We start from the raw sequence: 17,857 nt of genomic DNA on the forward strand, positions 1-17,857 counted from the left end.
GTACCAGGGTCCCTAATGGGAGGCAGCCGGGCCTGTGGTCCGCAGTGGCTTTTCTTGAGCCTGGCCTCTGTTTTCCTTCTGCCACTTACTCGCTGAGTGACCTTGAGCTTCCATCCCCTCATCTGAGTAATGGGAATAATAATTCCTGCCTCCCTGGGTTACTACGAGGGTCAAGGTAAGCCAGAAACACCACACCGAGAAGCTTTTCTTAAAGGGGCGGCTCTGTGAGCTGGTGAGGCATGGTTCTATCGTGCTCAGAGAGCCCGGCAAGGTTCCGGCAGCCTGGAGCGGAGATACCCCAGGGCCGGCCCGCCCGGGGATGCTCCCCCCCAAAGGCTGCACTCACAGTAGACGTCCACTGTGCGGCTGATGTTGGTGCTGCCCAGGGCATTGGTCACCTCGCAGGACACAGGCTCTGAGAAGTACGTGTAGTCCACGGCGGTCCGATACACTTCCCCAGATGCTTCCTTAATGATCTGGCCTCGCTTGGCCCACCTGCAACACAGGCCCCGCGTGCTGCTGTGGACCTCCAATGGCAAGGGTGTTCCTCCCACCCGGGGGGGCGTCTCTCCAGGAGCTGGGCGGTGGAATGTGGCATGGGGTGGCACAGGGCTAGGCACCCCCCCGGGGGTCGGTCCCTCAGTGCGGGGGCGGTTCCAGGGGCCAGCAGGAATCTCCGCAGAGGGGTAACTTCTGGGGCCAGGGGAAGAGTCGCTGTTGGAGGCAGTGGGCTTTGGTCGGCGGGTCACTAGGCAGTGAGCGGCACTTGACAAGCAGGTGACTCTGGAGAGAGGTGGCCCATCTGACTGGCTAGGAAATGACTCACCCACCGTCAGTCCCTGGACAGCTTGGCCATCCTGCTCTGAGCTCTACCGAGGGCCCTGTCTATTGGGATCCCTGTTGGAAAAGATGGAGGCCAAGGTCTAGCGGCTTACACCCATACATGCGTGCACGTCTGCACACACACGAGCGCATGCGTGCGCACACGCAGACAGACCTGATTTCCAGACAAGGTGGGGAGTGTGTGGGAGGGGTCTTAGCCAGGGGTCCCGATGGCCCCTCCTCCCGCTGGGCCAGCTCTCTCGGCTCTCCTGCCCTGACTCCTGTCCCCAGGGTGGGTCCCCTCGTAGTGCCTCCTCTTCTCTCCCAGGGATGGCACTTGCTCTCTTTCCTGCCCTGCCTCTAGCCTTCCACCTGGGCTCTGGTCCTCAGGGGCTTTGGCTCCATCAGTCCTGGTTTGTTCAGAGGCGTGGGAAGATAGCTGTGCTGACGTCTTTCATCTGTCTTTCATCCACCAGTCGGTACAACCAGAGGCGAGAGACTGAAAAGCCCCGGGGTTGCCTTGGTCCCGGTCCCGGGGCGGTGATCCTTGCATTGGACCAGTGCTGATCAGGTAGCCTGCTATCTGTGAGGCAGGGCTGGGAGCCCCCCGGGGCACGCGTGTGTGCATGCGTGCGTGTGTGTGTGCATGTGTGTGCATGTGAGGGTAGGGCCTTTCCCTCCAGGTCCCCAGGGAGAGAGCTCCTAGCTTCCCCTGGTTGAACTCCATTGCGGACAACACTTAACTTTTTCAATCACAAAACTTCCAACCGGGCTCCTATTCCAAGCCTATTTCGGGGTGTTTGTCTTCCTGTTACCCCATGACCATGACTCCTGGTAACCACAGCTTCCCTGCCGCCCCTGCCTTCCCCTCCCCTTTCTCTGGTTCCTGGAGCCTTTGCTGGTACCGCAGGGGGCCAGCTCCTGCCCTGCCTCTCTCAGCGCCATGCTCAGGCCGGCCCGTCCAGCCCCGAGAGACGGCCGTGTCTCGGCATCGCGTGGAGCGCCCAGGCTGGTACCATGTGGTTATTATCGTGAGTTAATATCACATAATTATTAAGAACATGATTAATAATAACAATTATAGTTTAACAACAGAGCAAACCATAGCTCCCTGAGAGCTTAAGGAGCTTCCCAACAAACCATTATGAGTTATTCATGAATCATTTCAATTTCTAACTTTAATTTAATGACCAGACTTCACAGTCAGGCGCAGCCCCTGCCTGAGGCAGAATCCGGTCCGGACACATGGCCGGACAGGGAGGGGGGGTGAGCCCCTCCTGCTCTCCCAGGCCTGCTCCTGGCTTGGGGTAGGTAGGTTAAGACCCGGGCGAGCTGGTTCTGATGGGCTGTCCTCTTCTGTCCTTGGAGGAGCTCCTGGAGAAGATGGGGCTTTCTTCTCTTCTCTGGGGCCCTTCATGGTGTAAGTCACAGAGGGTGCAAGCTTCACCCTCTCAGCCCCAAGGAGCTCAGGAGAACTGCTGGGACTCCCTCCAGGCCTGAAGCCCAGTGGGACGGCTGGGGGACTCCGGTTTCTTGTCCCCAGCAGGGCTGTGCTGTCCGAGCCTGGTCCCCTGTGCAGCGGCTGCCCTTAGCCCCCGCAGGGTCTGTCCTTTCCTTAGAGGCGGAATGGGGCGCAAGAGGAATTCCTAGCCTCTCCTCTCCCAGGGTCACAGGCAGGAGCTGGCTGTGGGGGCTGGGCCCTCTGGTATTCCAAACCAAGGCTTTCTGGGGACATCCCAAGTGTCCCCTGCTCGTATCTTGCTCAGTCTTTTTCCACCCTTTCTTTATATTCCTCTTCCACACCAATAAAACCCTCTTTAGGGATCCCTTCCAGAAGCTCAAACCACTCCTTCAAGTGGCTGGCCCCAGGGTCCAGGGTGACCCGGACGCAAGGCTACCTCTCTCAGCCCTTCCCTCTCCTCTCTCTTCTTTGGCTTAGCTTTCACCTGCTCCTCCTTCCAGTTGGACCCTGCATACTCCCCCTTCCCCCCCAGCCCTGTCTCCGTGGTTGCTCCCACCCCACTTTCCCCAGCCCCTCTGAAAAAGAGTCAGATTAAGCTTTTCGCAATCAATGTCTAACTTGGCCAGAGCAAACGTAAGAGGATTAATTATTTATATCACAGAATCAGGAGGCCTAGCTGTCACAGCTGATAGGCTGTCCTTAAATAGCCCCGAGTTTCACACTGGGCAGTGGTCCCTGCCCTGGGACCTGAAGGGGGGTGTGGGGGGCGCAGGAGAGCCTTAGAGGACAGTACCAAGTAGCAGGTGGGGAGACGCGCTTCCTCGTGTGCCGGGACCTGGCCTGCCCGCCTTGCGCTCCCGGTGCTGGGGGGCAGCTGAAGTGACAGCCGAGTCCACCACACCTGCTCCCACGCCCACCCACGTCCCCTTCCCGGGGGCTGGGGTGGAGGAAGCATAGCTCTAATTTCTGAGATCACAGCCTCGGAGTGGCACAGGAGGAAGCAATCAAGATGAATACAGAAGTAAAGAAACACAGATCCCCGCCATCTTGTCAAAGTCAGTTGGGAAAAATCAATGTACTTATGTGAGGAGATTTGTTTAAGGCTTTTCCTCTTGGAGCCCAACATGGCATCTAGAACCACCATCTGCCTGCTGGCCGAGCCCTTCCTCCAGGGGCTGGCTGGTGTCCTGGGCGCGGGTGGCCCCTGCCTCTCTCCACTGCTCCACTCCCCTCTCTCCCAAATTTTCCTGGTGGCCAGAAGGGCTTCTGCAAAAAGTCTCCGGAGTCCCGAAGGGACTGTGGTCCACAATGAAGTGTTTTCAGGGCCTTTGGCTAATCAGAGGGCCGTGAGGGGAGGTGACAAGCCACGGGAGTGAGCATTTGCAGGGAGGCCAGCCCCTTCCTGCACCCACGGCTGCCCCTCTGTAACTGGGGGCTGACCTGGGACCCTGGGGGGCTGCAGGTAGGTGGAGGGAAACTTGGATGCTCTGTGCTTGTTGATTAACTTTTTAGCTTTTTAAAAACTGCTTTGAAATTATAGAAACATGGCAAGAATAGGCCTATTAACTGCCATATTCCCTTCACCTAGATTCACTAGTTATTAATATATTGTCACAATTCTTTTTTTTTGAAGATTTTATTTATTTATTTGAGAGAGCACGTGCGCATGAGTGGGGGAGGGGTAGAGGGAGAGGGAGAAGCAGACTCCCCACTGAGCAGGGAGCCCGACCTGGGGCTCGATCCGACTGAACCGCCCAGGCGCCCCTACCGCCCCGTTTCTTTACGGTGATCTCTCCAGAAGGAGATGCGGACTTCATTATCATAATCCTGCTGGTCTGCTTTTAGGGGGTGGTGCCCTTAAGAGGCAGGCCCGGCAGCCTGACTTCTGGGGTGTTCGCTCACCCTGTCCCGGTCAGAAGGCCGGGGTGGAGTGGCGGACATTTCTGGGCCCCGGAGAATGGCCCTGCCCACTGCCCAGCCCTCCCATAACTGGGTCCTCAAATGACCTGGAGCCTGGCTGTGAAGAGACAGGGACGTTGTACATTCTGGTCTCTGGGATCCCATCAGCATTCCCGGGATGGCTGTGAGGGTGACCATGGGGTGCGTCTGCTTGGGCACCTGTGGGAATCCGGGGCTGCCCAGGGCAACGGGTGTCTGAGGTCTCTGGGGACGTGGGGCCTAGCGTTTAGGGATTGTAAGCAGGCCCCTGGAGCGGCAGCAGAGAGAAGCCGGCCCTGTGGAGGGGAGCGCAGGCCTTGCAGGTGCCCAGAGGAAGGGACTCTCTCTGGGCCTCTGTTTTGCATTTTAGTGGCTTCCAGACAGATGCCAGATCCCAGCCAAACTGAACCCGCTCCCTGGACCCACAGGACCACGGGGCTGTGCGCCTGCTGTGAACTTTCCCTTGCCTCCAGCCCAGGGAACCGTCACACCAGACAGGACAGATGGGTTTGCATCCTATTTTAAAATATCCTCAAGGATAAAGACTCCACGCCTTCCCTGAGTTTTGGTGCCAGTGTCCCGGTGTCGTTCAATTATCTGCACCGCGGGGACCAACTCCTTGCGTCCAACATGAGTCTCTGGCTGCCTCTTCGGCCCATTTCCTCTCATGGAGCCCTCTGGGCTGTGCTGCCTCTTGACGTCCCTGTCCTCCTCTCCCACTGGCCGGCTGATTATCTAGTCTACGGCCATTAGCATCCCTGGCACCGGCAGAAGCTGCGGCTTAATAACCCATCTCCACGGCAGAGGCAACGCTCTGGGCTCCAGCATCGAGTCTGGGCTGGTGGGGAAGGACGGGACAGCTAGGGCCATGGCAAGTTCCCCAGGGCGTCTAAAGGAGGTGAGCGTCCGAGTCTGCCCTTGAGCATCTCCGGGGGCCCTGCGTCTCTCGACGCCGTGTGCGGCGGTGGCAGCGGTGGTGCCCAGGCAGGAAGGTGCCCAGAGGAGCCGGCCTGCATTGTAAGGCACCTGCAGCATGCCCTGCGCTGGGCTCCACGCTGAGTGCCCTAAGCGGCTAAATTGCAGTTCTAGCCTTCACGAAGCCCCATCAACAGGGAAAGAAGAGCGGGTAAAACATGGTGGTGTTTTTACCAGTGCTGTGAGCAAGGGAGGCACCAGGGCCATGGGTGGACATGATCCGAGGCGCCTGCTAGCAGGGCCATCTGTCCCAGAAATCTTACCCGACACAGGTGAACGGTTTGGTAAGCACATGGCTAGAATCTAGGTTCTGATCTTACTGCTTCTCTTGGTTGTTTTCCCTTTTTTTTTCTCCCTGAGCCTCTCTGCCTCTTTTCAGAAAGAAGGGATAACCAAGCTCTCCAAGCAGAAGGGGTTATACCCACTGCTTTCGGTGGAAGGGAAGTGTGCACGTACATGAAGGAAAGGGAAAGGCTACCTGGCCAGGGCTGGACGGGTGTGTGGGGGAGGGAGAAGGATCCTGTGCACCTGCAGTGAACCAGCCTGTGCACTGCGTGCTCGGGACCACAAACGACACCCCGTGTGATGGGCAGGGGTGTGGAGGGGTCCAGGGGCCAGGCTGTGCCTCGTCAGCGGGACTCTTACCTGTACTGGGTGACAGCTGGGTTGGCCTTTGCAGAGCAGTGAAACGTGACGACGTTGTCCTCCAGCACTGGCTGTGGTTCTACTGACAGGTTGACAAGTGGGGGGTCTGCAGAGAGAAGAGATTCCTTTGCAAGCAGGGGGACCGGTGTCCATGGTTTGGGGACAAGAAGAACCCCTGGGTGACAGGGAGGGTAAAGGCCAGAGATTCTACCAGCAGGGACCTTTAGAGCAGCCACCACTCTGGTGTTCCCCAGAAAGTTGGGGACCTCAACAGGGGGCTCCCTTGCTCTCTGGGGGTGCCTGCTTTAGCTGCTCTGGTGGCGGGGTGGGGGCTCCTCCTGTGGATTCAAGGCCCTGTGTTTAAATGAAAGCCAGCCAGGAGGCATGGCTTCCTGGGCCCCCAGAGGCATGCTGCCCATCTTCCAGCCTTTCGAGAGAACAAAACACTTCAGACAAGAGAGGTGGGAAAAGAGGGTGCAGGGGGCACAAGGGGGAGTGTGGACACTAAGCCCCATTTAAATACACATTTTTTGTCTTTGAAATGTCTGTTTCAGATCTGTTTGTATAAAGGTTCTGGAATATCTGTTAACTTGAAAGTGGCATTTACACCCTTTCACCAGCTTGGTCATCTCTGCTGGGCCCTGACTGGTGTCACCCAGCCCTCGGCTTCCCAGGCTGGGTGAGTCTTTCTCCTGCAACGTGATGAGAAGCCAGGCTCTGAAGTGCTCAATGGTAGGAGGTGGAGGAGACAGGAAGCGAGGGAGAGGGAGGGGGGGAGAGAAGGAGAGAGAGGGAGGGAGGGAGAAAGGGAAAGGGGGAGGGAAAGAGAGAGGGAGCGGGAAGGAAGGGGGAGGAGAGGGGAACAGGAAACAGAGACAGAGACAGAAGGGATGGGAGGCAGACAGAGGACACCTACACAGAAGAGGGACAGGGAAATGAGAGAGACACAGGCAGAGACAGAGAGATTGAGAAATGCAGAGGAAGAATAAAAAAAAGAAACAGAGAGAAGCAGAGAGCAGGGAGATGGACAGAGAAACAGAGATAGACATATACAGAGAAACATACAATCAGACAGAGATTTCAGACTAAAAGCCAAAAGACCGGAGGAGACCAAGCAGACAGAGACAGAATGCGACATGGTGTTGGGGACAGACACCCCACAGTATCGAGGGCTAGAGAAGAGAGACAGGGAGAGAGACACACACACAGAGAAAGGCGGAAACAGAGACCAGCACCTGTTCTCCTTCCTCATCATACAGGGCTGGCTGGGGTTCAACCCTGGGCGGAGTGAGGGCAGTGTGGTCCCCGTCCCCAAGCCAGGGTCCTGGGCTGCATCTTTGGGCCAGTCCTCACCAGAGATCACGGCAAACTGCCAGCAGGGCATGTGGATTTCTTAGGGTTCCGTCCAGCCCATTTTCAGCAAAAGAAGCCAGTTTCTCAGAGACCACGGAGAAAAAAGCTGACCCCTCTTGGGCTCCTGAGAAGGGCACCACGAGGGGAGCAGGACTCCAACCCACCTGGTGAGCCTCTGTTTGAGACCATGGGTGGGCTTCTGAGGCCCTGAGAGTCCTATGCACAGCCCCCCGGCTGTGAATTGAGGCCAGCCCACCCTGGCATTGGGATCATTAGACCACTCGGCCTCTCTGTCCTGCAGGTGCTCAGGCTGGGTCATGTCTCCCTGCATTGCACAGTGCTGGGGCCCAGGGGCTGGGGCCAGAGAGGTGGCTCACAGGGCTGTGCCCATATCTGCAGACAGCTTGAAAGACGTGGGGGAGAGAACTCTGGTTCCTGAGCAGGGTGGCTGACTGACTGTTCTGGGGACCCTGATCTTCCCCACGAGCCCCCAGTTCCGCATGCGGACCACGATCCTGGGAGCATCTGTTACGGCAGCAGTGGAGAATTTTCACGGAGAATTACAAGGGAGGTGACAATCTTTGTTTTTAAAGCATAATTCAAGTAGTGAGGAGTGTGGCAAGGACCAGCCATGAGAGCTCTCTTCCCACCTCCCAGGAGAGCTAAGACCCCCAGAACCCTGTAGCTTCTCCCCAGCTGCTGTTCCCCACCGCTCCCCCCTCCACCCCCAGCTGAGGGCCACCAGCTTCCAGGGCGAGGACTGTCAGGAGTCCCAGCGCTCCTTTTCTGCAGGGCCAGCCAGCTCCATGGGGCATCTGAGGGCCCCTAGGGCTCCGATGACACCAGCCCTAGAGATGTGGAGACCCAGGGAGGAGCCTGCATCTTGCTGTGAGTTGGAGAAGATGTCCTGAGGCTGAGGAATGTGGTGATTGCCATCTGGAGCCGAATGCATGGCTGGCTGGCTCATGGCCTTGTGCAACTCAGTCCTGAGAGGCGGAGTGGAGCCCCTCCATCCAACTCTTGTTTGAGGAGGTGATGGTGCCCGCTGGGTGTCCTTTATAGAGTGAGGAGTCTTGGGGAGCAGGGCGATGGAGCGTATACCTGTGGGGGGACCCTTCTTGCTGCCTGCCGTTCTGAGTTTATCCTGAGTCTGCCTCTCTCCTGCAGCTTCCTTACATCGGCCAAATCCCTGGTACCCCACCTTTCTCGAAGGGCCCCAGGACAGCGGGTCCCTAGAAGGTTGTACCCTTGCCAGTCTCATCTGCACCCCCACCCCGGACCCCTAGGCGCCTGTGTCCCTCTGTCCACCCCTCTCCTCTAGATGTGCAGAGTAGGACTTCTCGGGCGTCTACCAGGCTCTGGAGGTATAAATAGTTTATGTCCTCTCCAACTATTAGACATGATTTTAATCCCACTTGTGATGTCGGCTGCATAGCTGGCGGGGGGGCAGCTTTGATGTAGCTGCTGGAACTGAGATCAGATCGAACAGATGTTACAGCTGAGAGTCTGTTAGTGTTTCCATCAGCAACCTGTGTGTGCGTGCGTGTGCGTGTGCATGTGTGTGTGTGAGTGTGCGTTCAGGGGAAGTATTACATCGAGGAGGGGGTGGAAAAGAGAGAAACTCCATGACTCAGTGATTTTATAGCACATTCATTTGAAACTTGGCAGCTGGATGCAGCGTCCAGATGTAGCGAGACTTTGGGGGTGTTAAGCTTTCTCTCCCATTACTCAATCTGGGGGCTTTGTCTTCCGTTGGGTAACATATAAAGACCAAGGGAAACAAACAACAAATGCGCTTTTGCTGAGTTTGGATGCTTCGTGGTTGACTGAGAAAATGAGCAGGTTTGCAAAGGCAGCTCTGATCCGGCCCACGGTGTCCACAGTAAACAGTTGGACGCTTCGTGAATGAACAAATGGATAAATGGAGGAGGAAGGAGGCAGGCAGGAGGTGGTGGAGAGAGCGGGCGCTTTTGCTTGGCAGGCACATGCAAACACCTTCAGGAGAGGGGACAAGTGGCCGGAGACCTCTCCCCTGTTTGGGCTGGGCGGGGCGGGGCACCGTGCACGGCAAGGACAAGTACCAGGTGCCCGGCACTGTGCTGGAAACGTCCCCCGGAACAACTTCATTCAATCCTCACAGCCCTTGTGTGAAGGAAGCACTGTCATTTCCACAGATGGGGGAACTGAGGCACAGCAGTTAAAGAACCAGGCCGGCATCATTCAGTAAGTGGTGGAGCCAGAGTTTAAACCAGGGGGAGTGCTGTGGCCTTAACCACTTCCCTGTCCCGCCTCAGATGGGGCTGAGCTAGGAACTGGGCACCCGGGTCCTCAGCCTCTCTGGGAGCCCCAGTCAGGGCACAGAGACCTGGCAAGGCGGGTGTCTTCCTCAGATCGGACTCTGAGCTGTGTGCCCTGGTGAAGGGATCATCTCATTAGAGTGCATTAAAGGAGCGCCTTTTACCAGTTGGTGGGCTGTTGTTAGGATGATGGCTTTCTTGTTGACAGGAGAGCTTCTCCTGGTGTGATGGATAATGGCCTGGAGGGGACCGTTGGCTGCTGCTGGGTCTCCCCCTGCCGGGGCCCAGGCTGCTACTGTGGGGAGCTGCAGGCTGGCTCCTTTTGTGTGGGATTCCGTAGCTGGTGTTGGCCTACCAACCAGATTGGGGATCAGTGGGGGGGCACAACCCGCAGCCTGGCAGTGGGAGGCTTGGAGGCCTTGTGTCCCCCACCCTCATTCCTCCCAGATTCAGCTTGTGTTTGGAGAGAGCTCTGATCGTGGTCAATCTAAGGGCAAGAAAAAACTCTGGACATCATTTGGTCAAAGGACAAAGGACTGGCATCCCCAGAGTGAAGTGACAAGCTTCGGCCCGCACAACCCATGGGTGGGGGAGCCTTTCTGGATGCTGGACCACTTGATCCCCAGAGCACCTTGCTTCCTCTCCAGAGCTGGTGCTCGGAAGAAGTAGGTGGGTGTGGACAGCCAGGCAGGGAGGCCCCCCAGAGTGAGTGTCTCCTTCCCATCACCCTGGTCCCCGGTCTGGCAAGAGCCCCACTGTTCTTGGCTCTCAGTAAATGAGGCACAGAAGACGCCTCCAGTTGGTGGCGGTGAGGGAGTGGAGGCTACTAACCAGTGAACATGGTAAAGATAGAACCTTCTCCAAGAACTCGGCTGCTGTGTCTGGGTGTTCAGAGCAAGCCTGTCTCAGGGTTACAACAGTTTCTTTTGCCTTCTGGAATCTAAGCGGCTGCTGCCAGGATTCTAGACAGACTAGGGACTTCTGCTGGCTGGCTCCCGAGAGGGGCCCTGGAAACGCCAGGACACAGCCCCAGAGCCCTCCAGAGCCATGTGGAGCACAGATCCAGAAGCCTTACATGAGCCAGGCTGTGGGGCAGGGGTTTTTAAATGAATGTGACTTAGAATGAATAAAATAATAAGAAGGAGATGCATGCCAGCCTTCGGCTCTAGCCTGCCACCAAAACTGCCCCAGCACGTGGTGGCATCGTGCTCCCTGGCAGGGAGGGCCATCTAAGGGAAGAAAAGTCCACTTCTAAATGCTGATACTTCAGACCCAAACTAGTCCAGGACTGGGGGTAAGGCCATGGGACCACCTTTTTGAGCACTTTTTTTTTTTGTTCTCTGGGGCCCACAGGCTCTTCAGGGAAATTTTAAGAGAGCATTAGGGGGCTTTTGAGGTGACTTTGGAACAGGATGCAGGGGGAACTTGAACGCATCATGACTGTTGACGTTGACTGTGAGAACTGACTCCCACTGAGGACCTACTGTGTGCGGAGTGTAGAAGAGGGTTACGGTGAGGGCTCCGGAAAGCCAGGCTGTCTCTGATAATCATGTGGCCTTGGGCAAGCTGATGGACCACGGGGTGCCTCAGTTTCCCCTCACAGGGACCACCGGCATACCTATTTAGATGGTTGTGGCAAAGATGAAATAATTCCCGGAAAGTATGGGCTGACGGAAAGACTACTCTCCTGGGGCGCCTGGGTGGCACAGGGNCTCTGATAATCATGTGGCCTTGGGCAAGCTGATGGACCACGGGGTGCCTCAGTTTCCCCTCACAGGGACCACCGGCATACCTATTTAGATGGTTGTGGCAAAGATGAAATAATTCCCGGAAAGTATGGGCTGACGGAAAGACTACTCTCCTGGGGCGCCTGGGTGGCACAGGGGTTAAGCGTCTGCCTTCGGCTCAGGGCGTGATCCCGGCGTTGTGGGATCGAGCCCCACATCAGGCTCCTCCGCTATGAGCCTGCTTCTTCCTCTCACTCCCCCTGCTTGTGTTCCCTCTCTCGCTGGCTGTCTCTATCTCTGTTGAATAAATAAATAAAATCTTTAAAAATAAAAAAAAAAGAAAGACTACTCTCCTTCCTCCTCTTCTCTCCTTGAATCCTTCCATGAGAGGGGCCCCCATGTGCCCACCCTCTGTAGGGCACGCGCTGCCCGCCCCACTCTGGAGCCCTGAGTGCCCTGCTGCCCCCAGTGCCTCTGCTCTGGCTTTCTCGCCGAGGGAGCATGGGGGGCCACTGGGTTAAAGCAGAGCTAGGGGCCTGCTTGATATTTATTGATGTGGAAAGTCCTACCTGATCCAGGTTTGGGAATGTGGCTTGAACGTGTCATTGGGAAAAGATCCTCATGATGTCGTTACTTCAAGTGACAATAAGGACAAGCCCTTTGGGTGCCCACAAACACAGCCTTGGCCAGTCCAGGGAGCTGTCTGACCCATTTCCAGTCTTCAGACACCTCGCAGAAGGGAGCAGGAGGAAGCTGCGTGTTGGCTCTGGTGAGCTGGTTGTCCAGGCCTGGCTTTTCCCTCCAACCTGTGCTCCAGGCAGGGAGAGCTCTGGGGCAGGGGTGGGGGGGTGGGGAGGGGTGTTCCCACCCCAGTCCCGGCTGGGCTGGGTGGGCCGAGTTAGTACTCACGCTGGATGTCGATGGTGACCGAAGTCTCCTTCCCTCCCGGGATGGCTTTGTTGGTGGCTCGGCACACGATACTCTGCCCATTCTCCACATCGCCCGGGGAGATGAAGAGGGTACTCACAATGCTCTCACGCTTGCCGTCTCGCAGCAGGGTCTGGGGGAGCGGGGAGAGAAGGCCCCATGTCACTTGTCTGGGCTGGCCTGGGCAGGTAGGGGAAGACGTGTCCCAGCCTCAGAGAAGAAGAAGGAGCCCTCAGCTCAGGACAGCCAGGGGTGCAAGTCTCTGCAGAGAGCTGGGCTGCCGAAGGACAAAGGAACTAGAAGGTCTCCCATCATGTGGGACAATCAGCCTCGGGGAGGCTCTAGGTCTGCAGGTGCGTACAGCTGGGGAGGCTGTGTCCCCCCCAAGGCAATCATGTGACTTGTAGGAGGGGGTGCAGCTTGGGGGACGGGGGTAAGGTCAGGGCTGGGCTGGGCTACAGGTAGAATCAGTCCACACTGACCATTTCATTACTTTATCTATGTAAACCCTTGCAACTTTTCAAATCATATTACTTCCTGACCTCATTAGAGTCCTGAACAATCGGAGGCAGGACAGATGCCATTATTTTCCCAGTGACAGATGAGAAAACCGGCAAGACCAGGAGGGGCCACGGAGCTCTGCCAAACTTATACTTCAAGTTGTCGGCAAGATAAGTAAGAGGGTCCTATAGTGGGCTGAAGAGTGTCCCCCCAAAATTCATGTCATCTTAGAGCCTCACAATGTCACCTGATTTGGAAATAGGGTCTTCAGAGATTAGCTAAGTAATTCGTAATTAGTTAAGGATCGCCAGATGAGATCATCCTGGATTAGGGGGGTGGGGGGAGGGCAAATCCATGACTGGTGTTCTTAGAAGAAGAGGGGAGGACACAGAAAGGAACAAGAAGGAAGGTCACGTGAAGACAGGCAGAGATGGGAGTGATGTAGCCACAAGCCAAGGGACTCCAGGAGCCACCAGGCATGGAGGTGACCAGGAAAGACTCTCCCTGGAGGGATCACAGCCCGCCAACACCTTGATTTCAGAGTTTCTGGCCTCCACAAGGTGGGACAATATGTTTTGGTTGTTTTAGGCACCAGTTGGGGACTTGGTGACGGCAGCCCTAGGAAACAAAGGCAAGTCTGAAAACCTTTAGATACTTGCCTTCCATTCCTTCCATTTCCAGTGGGGCTCATGAGGCCACGCTGCAGCCAGTGCCCCCATCGCTGCTGCACCCCTTTCCAGCTCCTTCCCTAGCAGTTTGTCGCCCAGCATCCTGAGCTCCCGGTGACCCAGCAAGGTAAGTGCTGGGGAGGTGTGTCGGGCAGAGGGACCACTTCCAAGGTGGGCCTGGACTTGTTCAGTACTCAGGGACTTTTGATCCTGGGAAGCTACTTAACTCCCTCCAGAGAAGGTGCTGGACGCTGTCTAATTTCGCCTGCTCGGAGCCAGAAGATAGATGAATAGGTTTGACTTCTCAAAACCTCCCTTAAGATAGTACCTGTACTGTTCTCACCAGACCCTGAAAGGAAGGGAGCACTGGCTCTGTTTAATAGAAAAGAAAACTTAGTTCAAAGTGAGTCAGAAACTTGCCGGGCAGGGCTGGGATTTGTGCTTGAGGATGGTGACCCCGGAGGTGGTGACCCACCCACCACTGCTCCCTGCGAGCTAGAGGGTGTTAGTAAGATCTTCACTTAAAGGTGGGAACAGTTAGAGGGATTCAGCAGACTTTTAAGTTCGCTGAGCTACTTAGTGCTGAAAGGGAGACAGCCGGCCCAAAATGGAGTCACTTAGGTTAAGGGTCCTGCATCAGCAAACCAACACCTAATACCTACCTAGCCTCCTGCGGTTTCAAACCCCAGCCCCCCTGGGATGTGACGTTTAACCGGCCAACCTGGAAACTCCTGGTCAGCAGGGGAGGTCATCCTTCCGGTCCCCCTAAGGGGGACCTGCCTGAAACAAGGCATTCTTTGCCAATAATTTCCTTTTACCCTCTCCATCTCTTGCCTTTAAAAACCTTCCATTTTTGTACCCCTCCTCGGCATGCCTTTCTACTCGCTGGATGAGATGCCGCCTGCATCATGAATTGTTTAATAAAGCCAATTAGATCTTCACATTTACTTGGTCGAGTTTTTGTTACTTGACAGCAGCAACATGTAAGCTACTGGAACCTGCTGTCTGGGTCCTCAGCTCTGTGTGGTCCTTCTCAGCCAAGCTGGGGCAAAGCTGGTGGCCTCCAGCACTAGGAGCACATGACCTGAGATTCTAGTCTAGAATAAGACCATCCTGCTTTAGACAAAGCCACATTCTGAGATGCCAGAGAGATCCACAGAGCCGAGCAGTGGTCTGGACCNTCTAGTCTAGAATAAGACCATCCTGCTTTAGACAAAGCCACATTCTGAGATGCCAGAGAGATCCACAGAGCCGAGCAGTGGTCTGGACTATTTCTGCCGCACGTTCTAGAACTACCTGGGCCTGGGCNCACAAGCAGGGGGAGTGGGAGAGGAAGAAGCAGTCTCATAGCGGAAGAGCCTGATGTGGGGCTCGATCCCATAACGCCAGGATCACGCCCTGAGCTGAAGGCAGACGCTTAACCGCTGTGCCACCCAGGCGCCCCTGGACTATTTCTGCCGCACGTTCTAGAACTACCTGGGCCTGGGTGGGCTCCTATGGCACATTCGTTCCTGGGACGTGGGGTGGCGGCCTCAGCCCTGGGCAGAGGGGTCCTGGAGCAGGGCTGGCGGAGTGATGGGGTCAATCCCAGCAAGCCAAGGGCTGGGGCTGGGCCGTCAGTGGGATAAGGGTCTTCAGCTCAGCCTCAGGGCCAGGAGCTAAACTAGAGGCCAGCAGAACGGGGCTGCGGGGACGTGTGGTTTAGTCCCAAGCCAAGCCAGAGTGGAGGGAGGGACAGCCCTACCACAGTAATGGTTCTGGACTCTTCAGCAGACTTCACGTGTCTATAAATAGCCAAGCGCTAATAAGAACAATTTCCTGGATGGAAATAAGACCTGGGGTAGGGTGGAGGGAGCGGGGAGATGGGGAGGTAGGTCGGTATGGTTCTTCCTCATCCCCTTTTCTTTACTTTTACACTGTACTAACAAGAACATTTACATTAAGTTTGACTCTGCCAGGCACCTCTCCAATTGATCTGCTCCCCACCTGGTGGAAGGGAGCAGGGCTGCCAGGGTGCTGGCGGGATGGGAGCGGGGAGGCCCGGGCTCCTAATTAGGCCCTCTGACTGCTTCCCTTCCTCCCGTGCCTCCGAATGATGATTAATGACATATTTACTGTGTCCGGGCATGTGCTTTTCTGGGAAATAAAAATTCTGGTTCAAGTTGTTTGTTCCACCTAATTAGAGAAAAGGGAGATGTGTTCATTAACCAAGGGGAGAGCAAGGGGAAGGCAGGCCTCGGCAGCTGGTTCACCCTGGGAAGCTGAGCATCTCACCCTGGGCCCCAGGTCCCAGGGATCAGACCCCCAGGAAGGTGTCCCCAGGAAGAGGCTGGTGTGCAGGGTGGTATAGGTAGGATGTTCCTGGGGAGAGCCAGGGAGGCGGGCCCATACACCTGCACCGCCCCCCCCCAACCGTGGCCTGGTGGCCTGTCTGCTCTGTGGCCAGCGCTTGGCCTCCATCTGTCTTCTCAACCTACTTGCCCTTCTTTCCTCAGTCTTTCCTGATCCTTGCTCCTCTTCTTTCTCTCCTCTCTTTTCCTTCATTCCCCTCTCACGAATCTCCCCAATCTCCCCTTTTCTCATATGCAAATGAAGACTTTGGACTTTGTGGCCTTGAAGGGACAAGCCAGGTGGAATGTTCTGTCATTTGCAGGTTCTTGTCCCAGCCGGCTTTCTCCTCCTCTCCCAGCTCCTTCTCCCGGTCTTCCCTTCTCTGAACTTGGCTCTGGGGACACACCGTGGGCGCCAGCCTCCCACCTCCTCCCCAGAAACGTTCATTAGCATGCAAATCAGCTCAGGGAGGGTAAGTGGATTATTAATGGCAAGTCACTTTGTCTCTGCGGCCACCAAGGTTTGGGGTAGCCCTTCCCCCAGCTTGGTGGTGAGGAGCATGCAGCCAAATCCCTGGACTCAGAGTCACCCGCCCGGTGCCCGGGCCCCTTGGGCTCTAACCAGGACCCAGCCCACACGTGTGCGGGGATTCGGGGGGCAGGAGCACCGGCATGGGACTGAGTATCCGAGCAGCAGCCTTCATGGCTGGCCTTCCTTGCCTCTGCCTGTGTGTGTCCACAGGCCTCCATCCACGCACGAACAGCTTCTCAGCTTTCCAGACTATCTCAGCGGCTGTGTGAGGCGTCTCTGAACCCCGCCTGTCCTGTGCAGCTTCCTGTGTCCCCAGCCATGCCGTGCTTTCCCTGAGGGCAGGCACTTGGCATTGAATTGGCAGAGGCCTGGAGCCGGGGCCGGGGCGGATAGCGTGTACCCTGTGTGCGGTTGTCCAGTGTGGGCAGCGGCGGCCACTCAGCTCTTCCCGAAGCCCCCACGGCCTGAGGCCGTGGAGAGCCCAGAGGCTCCACCAAGAGGCAGGCAACCTGGTGATGGCTGTGTGGGAACCACAGGTGACCGGGATGGAGCGGGTGTGTTGTGTGGAGGTTGGAGGGAATGCGGTGGGTGGGTGCCCCAACGCGCTAAATCTGGGAAGCTCATTGATATGCAAACAGCCTGGAAAGCCCTTGAGTGAGGCCTGATTGCCTGGCAACAAGGCCTCCCGCTTCTCCCCCCTCACTCACCTCCCCCACCTGCTGTGTCCTTTTTTTTTTTACAGCTGCCTGGGGGATCCGTTAGGCCTCTCGTCAGGTTGGCTGGAACGAGGGCTATAAGGGAAGGTGCAGAACCCGCAGTGACATTTGCCCCAGACCCTGCATCTTCAGGGACCCCAGTCTTGTGCCCTGGGTGAGAATGGATGCCCTCCACAAAGAAGGCCAAGATGGGTGGCGGCTGTCATGCTGGGTGGAGACTCCAAGCCCCTAAGGGAAACAGCTGGGAGGGGGGTGCTGGGGTGACTGGTGGGAAGGGAATACACAGTGGAAGGGCCTCGTGGAGGGAGCTGGGCCCCAGTGAGGGCCTTAAGGGGTGTTGTTCCAGACGGGCCTGTTCCTCAACGGGCCCTGTTGAGGCTCCTGGTCCTGGTGGTGGGTGCGTGGGGGGCCCCTTGGGCAGGCAGTGGCCTGAAGCTGGAGGGAGCAAGAGAGGTAGGGCTGGAGAGTAAGGGGCTTCTGGGTAGATACATACATGACTTGGTGGGGGGGTGGTCCTAAGACCAAGCAACCGTCCTACCCGCCCCCCCTCCCCCATCAGTCAAGGCCTCATCCTGCCACCTGGCAGCTGTTGGGGAAGTAGCAGACGGGGAGCAGGAAGCTGCCTCCCCAGGAAGGTTTCTCTCTGGGCTCAGCCCATCCTTGCTTCCTCCCTCTTCCCTAACCTGTCCTGCCTCTCCTGGTTTGCGTATCTGCTGGCTTTCCAGATGAATGCCACATGATCTCCATTCTGGTGCCAGGCACAGAGAAGGTGGCCTGAGGCTGGGAGTGCAGGAAGAGAGGCCTTGCCACCAGCTCCCATGCTTCCGCAGCCAGACACCGGCCGGGAGTCCCAGCACTCACCCAAGTACCCCGGCCACCAGGGCGTTGGTGGTGGCGTGTTCAAGGAGGCGCCACAGCTTGTGCTGGGAGTGGGGGTGGGGGGCAAGGGACTTGGCCGTCCTCT

At 56.8% G+C, this 17,857-nt stretch overlaps 1 protein-coding gene across 3 annotated transcripts in view; it reads right to left on the minus strand.

Annotated features, from left to right (window-relative positions):
- Positions 1-17,857, minus strand: part of KIRREL3 (kirre like nephrin family adhesion molecule 3) — a 576,106-nt gene that overhangs the window by 21,435 nt on the left and 536,814 nt on the right. For all 3 annotated transcript variants that reach the window (XM_034666066.1, XM_034666067.1, XM_034666065.1), the window contains exons 7-9: positions 12,129-12,279; positions 5,843-5,948; positions 347-495 (exon numbers count right to left, since the gene is read on the minus strand). In XM_034666066.1, the coding sequence (XP_034521957.1) occupies positions 347-495; positions 5,843-5,948; positions 12,129-12,279 (406 nt within the window). The remainder of the gene's footprint in view (positions 1-346; positions 496-5,842; positions 5,949-12,128; positions 12,280-17,857) is intronic.

The sequence above is a fragment of the Ailuropoda melanoleuca genome, chromosome 8 (genome assembly GCF_002007445.2).
Source record: "Ailuropoda melanoleuca isolate Jingjing chromosome 8, ASM200744v2, whole genome shotgun sequence".
Lineage (NCBI taxonomy): Eukaryota > Metazoa > Chordata > Mammalia > Carnivora > Ursidae > Ailuropoda > Ailuropoda melanoleuca.